Source organism: Pteropus alecto, unplaced genomic scaffold (genome assembly GCF_000325575.1).
Source record: "Pteropus alecto unplaced genomic scaffold, ASM32557v1 scaffold21, whole genome shotgun sequence".
Lineage (NCBI taxonomy): Eukaryota > Metazoa > Chordata > Mammalia > Chiroptera > Pteropodidae > Pteropus > Pteropus alecto.
The window spans coordinates 28,565,219-28,571,005 of NW_006436282.1; the positions used below are offsets into that span (position 1 = coordinate 28,565,219).

General features: G+C 46.3%; 1 protein-coding gene across 1 annotated transcript in view; it reads right to left on the bottom strand.

The window, feature by feature from the left end:
- DOCK4 (dedicator of cytokinesis 4) overlaps positions 1–5,787 on the bottom strand; it is a 194,114-nt gene that overhangs the window by 183,776 nt on the left and 4,551 nt on the right. The window contains exon 3 of the mRNA XM_025046816.1: positions 4,316–4,412. Coding sequence (XP_024902584.1) covers positions 4,316–4,412 — 97 coding nt within the window. The remainder of the gene's footprint in view (positions 1–4,315; positions 4,413–5,787) is intronic.

The following is a 5,787-nucleotide window of genomic DNA, read 5'->3' on the forward strand; positions in this document are numbered from 1 at the left end:
CCCACCCGGGCCAGACCCCGCCCGCTGACATGCTATCTCCCTCTGGAACCAAGGCCGCCCGCGACCAAAGCCGACTTAACGGAAAACACTCTGCTCCGATTACGTCCTGCGGGTCGGTCTTAGTGCTTTATTGTCTTCCCCACCAGAAGCCACACGATGGGCTGTCACGCTCCTGCCCTGACGGGGTCTCACTAGTAACACTGCTCAGCACTGAAACCTTTAAGAACAGCGTTTTCCGTCTCACTCGTTGAACACTCACGCGGATTCAAGGTGCCGCCCTATGAAACCCATCACGCACGGGGGCTCGGCGGGAAGGGGTGGGTTACGCTCCTGGCTTCAGGTCCTGCTTTTGCCACTTACTCGTTTTAGAGGCTCTGAGCGTGGGTTTTGTCACCTGTGAAGCAGGACCAGTGCTATCTTCTGGAAAGGGTGTTTCACGGGTTTGCACGACGTTCGTGAAGAGAGCGGGACACGGCGAGACGGGAGGCCTGGGAGCCGAACTCCCTGGGTCACGCCCCAGCCACCTGCCGGCTGAAAACTGCATTCCGGCAGCCTCTCTGTGCTTATTTTCCCATCTGCAGACGGGTGTCGGGGTACCTACCTCGTAGGTTCGTTGTGAGGATTAATAAGCTAATATATAAAACTCTGAGAACAATGGTTGGCCCGAAAGAAATATCACCAAAGTATCGGCTGTTTCTGACACCGTCACCGTTACGGGCTTGGGCCAGCTAAGCCCGACAAACGCTGTCTTTGCCAAAACGTAGGCTGATGCCTCTCACCCAGAGACGCTTGGGCGAACCCTTCAGAAGTGTTCGCCCTCATCTTTCTTAGCCAAAAGCTATGCTTTTACATCCTACAAATCTATTTGCACGCTGGATGCGTGGTGGTGTGAGGCGCTGAGGGCGCCGTGCACCCCGCGTCCTCTGTGTGACGGCAGGGCGTTCCAGCCTAATGGTTTTCATCTTAAAAAGCAATGACGGGCCTTCTGCTTCATCGATGCTTGGTGACTCGAAGCGTGTTCGTGTTCTGTGCGGGCTGGTTAGGGGTGCCAGCTGAACGAGGAGCATTCTCCGTGATGGCCTCTGACCCGAGGAGGCAGAATTAACCTCTCTCTCAACTCCTAAGCCCCTGGGGCCGGCTCTGCTGCTCCTTCCCACTCTCGACTCACGTCACAGCCTCCACGACACGTCGTCACGCAGGCACTGTGACGCACACGCTTGCAACTCGCTGCTCAGAGTCTGCACTCCCTGCTGGGCTGGAAGCTCACAGCCACGACAGCTGTGTCTGCCTTGGTCACAGCACCAGCACTGGAGAATGAATGAATGGATGAATGGATGAATTGACGAATGAATGAATGGATGGATGGATGGATGGATGGATGACGGATGGATGAATGAACGAACGAACGAACCTTCATATGAAGGAGTTAGTTTTGCAGATCCTGAGAGGTGGGTTCTATTTAGTTCGCATAAAAGAGGGAGCAGGAAAGAGCGAGAAGAACTCGAGGAAGTCAGTGGTCAGTAAAGAAAGGTACACTCGACTCAAAGAAACTACGTAAGGAGAATGTAAGTCACGCAGCGGCGGGGACCGCCAGCTCCCTCCAGAACTGATGGGCACGGCATGGGAGTCGTCTGCACTGCTCCCACGGGAGGTGACAAGCCGCTGTCCAGCAGGACGGGCTTCGTCTCCTCATGATGTCACCTCTAGTACTTAAGTCTAAGAGAACCTGAGATGAGAAGGAAGCTGGGTCCTTTATAAGAATGAAAACCAGTGGATCGGTTGTCCTAAGGCAGGGGTAGCAGGCACACGGACAGGCAGCAGCCCAGGCCAGCAACCTGCACCTCGCGCATGAAAACCATGCACATCTGCTCTGACGGCTCGTCGCCGGATGACGATGCTTTAAAAACGGATTTTAAAAACTGGACAGTTATGAAGACTATTCAGAATATGATAATTGCTTTCATTTAATTTTAAAGGAAAAAGATCACGAGAAAACACTATCTAAACATTCCCACAATATATCAGAAATACAACAACAAAAAAAATCTGTTTTAGTGTTTTGGAGAGCAGGTTAAGTGTTTATTTGCCTCAAAATGAAAACGGCACACCTCTCAGAGCAGCAGATCAGATTTAGATTCAGGCTTCGCCACTGAGCCTGGGACCTGGGACAGATTAGCTCTGATAAGACTTGAGAATGAGAACGAGGGGGCCCCAAGGGAGAGAGAGAGGTGAAACTCCCCGCCAAAGGCCCGCCCCACAGTGCGCAGGAGAAGACGGCTGCCGAATTCCTCCTAAACTTTTCGTGGTTCTATTGCTGACTCTTTATTAAATGGTATTTTAAAGAACGTTACTCAGACCCTTCCCGAAGTCATTAACAAGCGCAGCTAGCATTTCTCAAGCATTTACCATGTGCTTCTACACTAGATGTTCTATTTCCATCGAGCGCGTCTCACGCACTGCTTACGAGCTACGAGACGTCATTTCCCTCATCGAGCACCGTCCGGGGGGAAGCGGGGAGCCTTAAAACACTCAAGCGCGATGAACTTGAACCAAAACATTTGCCACAAAACACATCAGGAAAAGAGAACCGGAAAGGTCCAACAGAGCCGAGTCAGCTCATTCTCAAGGTCGAAATCCTGCTCTCTCCAGGGTACTTGTTCCTAATATAAGTGACTGCCATTCCCGTCTCCAGGGAGCTTATAAATCGTTCCGTCTCCATTATGCAGGATTCTGGGCGGTGAGGTTACTCCTAGAGCTCACAACACGCATTTTCAAGCCAATCTCGTATGTCCCCAAAATAGATGCTCAAAACCTCAAAAGCAGGTAAAAATAGCGAAAGAAGTCAAGTCAAGAGGAAATTCACCTCCGGTCCCCACGAGCAGCTACTTAAAAGGACAGTGCTGGAGCCCTCGCTCAGCTACGGGATGACACTTACAGGCTGTCGTTATTTTTACAACTCCTATGTTGGGGATTTAGGAGGCAGTGATTTGAAAAAAAATAGTTTCGTTTTGCACGTTAGTCTCATGCACAATCTTATTTTATATGAAATGATACTTGGCTTTTATAGGCTTTTCGACATAATTGTTTTTTAAAAATCTCAAAAGGAGATCTGCATTTACGCTGCAGCCTCCCCGCTCAGCCCCGAGGCGGTTTTATCTGGATGCTGCATCACCTCGCTCCCGTGGGGCACAGACGGGGCCCTTCATCTGAGACCGTCCCGGGGGTTTTATTAGTGAGTCCTAAGGCCACCAGGCTCCAGCAGGGCCCGCTGAGATGAATCCAAATTCAAAAGCGTTTCTGTTAGTGCCTTTTTAAGGTTCTTTTGCCTCGGTGAAATATCCCATCGCATTAAAAAGTAACAAACAATGAAAACTGTCACTCTGTGCTCGCGTCCGTCACTAATTTGGATGAAGTCTTTGACGGGCTTTCCAAATGGTTTTGTCAGGATAAGTACACCTTTGTATTTTGAACGCAGCCCTTCAAACGACTGGGCTGTTCTATACATTCCTTTAAAAATAAAAGAAGAAACAGCTTCCATCTTCCCCAAAACCGTGCCACCCCAAACTTCCCCACCGATAGTGGTTCAGAGCGAGGGCACCGACTCCCATGGGGACCCCAGCTCAGTCACTTTCCAACGGCATGGCCCAGTGCAAGTACGTCACTCTTGGCCTCATGTTCCTCGTTTGTGAGCCGGAGATAATCACAGGCATTATTGTTTGAGTGGTTCTCAGAATTAAATGAGATACTGCAAATACAGAACTTCCCACAGGGCCTGCAGCACAGGAGGCTCTCAATAAATGCAATCAGTCATAATACATAAATTAATATACACACACACACATGTCCCCCAAACACTGACCCTCCTCTTTTTTTTTAGTTAAAAAACATCTTTCTTATATATTTAGAATATTATTCTCATTGATTCCGGGTATTATATCATTTTCAGTATACTCAAATCGCTTATAGAGAATTAGAATAAAATACCACCAATACAAAAATTATACTGAAAATAAGTTTATTTCTCCCTTAAAATTAAAATCTTCAGAAAGCTTAATACTAGTTCCATGGTTGATTAGATGCCAGAAAAATTATCTTTTATAGTCCAAAAGCAATGAGAAAGAATTTATAAAACCTGTGCTCAGTGGACACAGGAATTATAAGGCTGTCTTATTAGGCACTATGGCCTTGGTCCCTGGAGCAGTGACTTATAGTGACTTATAGCGGACGCTCAAGTATTAGTCAATGCTCACTCTCGTTCAGAAACTTCTTAAGACAATTCTCTGTCCAAAGATTATGCCATTAAAACATTACTTACCACGTAGAGTTGTTTCCACATGGTTCCCCAGTCTCTCAGTGTGGATGTCATTTCTGTGATAACAGAGTCTTCAGTGGGAATAACCATTTCAAATTGTCTGTGAAATTAAAAAAGAAACACAAAGTATAGATGCAAATACCATCGACAATGGTAAATTTAAAATGCTCTGAAAGGCAAACTTGGAGAGAAAGCTGCCCGGCTACTCTGGTCCGGCAGACAGTAACCAGGATCTAATTACAGACAGGTACGAGGGATGCTCTGGGTTATGGTAACATGACCCCAAAATGACCAGCCACGTCATCCAGACCGAGTTTGGGGGTGTGGGGGAAAAGCCACAGCATACAAAGAGCTTTGCTCCAGCCGTAGCTAGAGCACCAAACAGCAACTCATTTAACCTCTCCAGGCCCCAAAGCCCACCTGTAACATGAGGTCACCAGGCCGACAGAAACAGAGACGGCTTTTGCATCCCTCAGCCTTGGAACTGATGGACTTGGTTCGAAGATGCGGATAAGGATGGCCGCGAACATCCAAACTAACTCGGTGTCATAAATAACTAGACACCGGGTACCGATTACACGCTTCCTAGATCTCGCCACCACCCCTGTCTTACTGTTTGTCAACGAGGCCACGCAAAAAAGATGAGCATTAACGCCGAGTAGTGCCAGCATGCACTGTAGAACTTATTGAAGGCTCGAGATATCACGGATGTTTGAACATCCACTGTAGAATATTCCTACAATTAGGGAGATTTATTCTTCCTATTTCTCCTCTATAAAACAGAAATTATGCTTAGAAAATATTCGTGCCAACACCTAGTAAGGCACACATAGTGGGCCTACTGCTGAGAAGATATATAAGAAGATAGGAGGGAGAAAAACAGAAGATTCAATCTGCCTTCTGTGTCCTGCCTTTGACAGACAATAACCTTTGTCTTCATCTTGAGTTTCTTTTTTCAAATTCTTTCAGTTTCTATGTAAGTTAAAATGGCTAAGTGGCTATTTCTACTGCTTCTGAAAAGAACGCTACCAGTTATATGGATGGGGACTGTTTTCTTCATTTGAGTATTTTTGTTCAAGAATGACATCTAATATGTAGAAAGTAACAACATATTAGACACTGAACCAGGCTGTCTAGATGATTGAGAGAAAATTACTTCTTAGCATGAGGCTAATAACTGCTCTGCAGTTCCTTTTTGATAGTATGTCCAAAAAGAGTGTCGTCTTTTGTAAACTCTTCTTGAAAGCAAGTGTGAGAACTAAAATCTTCCCTTGATTTCTTCACCGATATAGCCTCATCTCCTCATTTCATGCTGCTGCCAAAATGCTTGCCCTTTGAATTAACTTTTCCTCTTTCTAGAGCTTAAACATAGCTTAAAATGTAAAACTGGGATTTAAAACTAGAAATAAAAGTAAACGATAATGTATGAACTGTGACATATATGCTCTACTTAATATTTAAAAAGTGACATGATC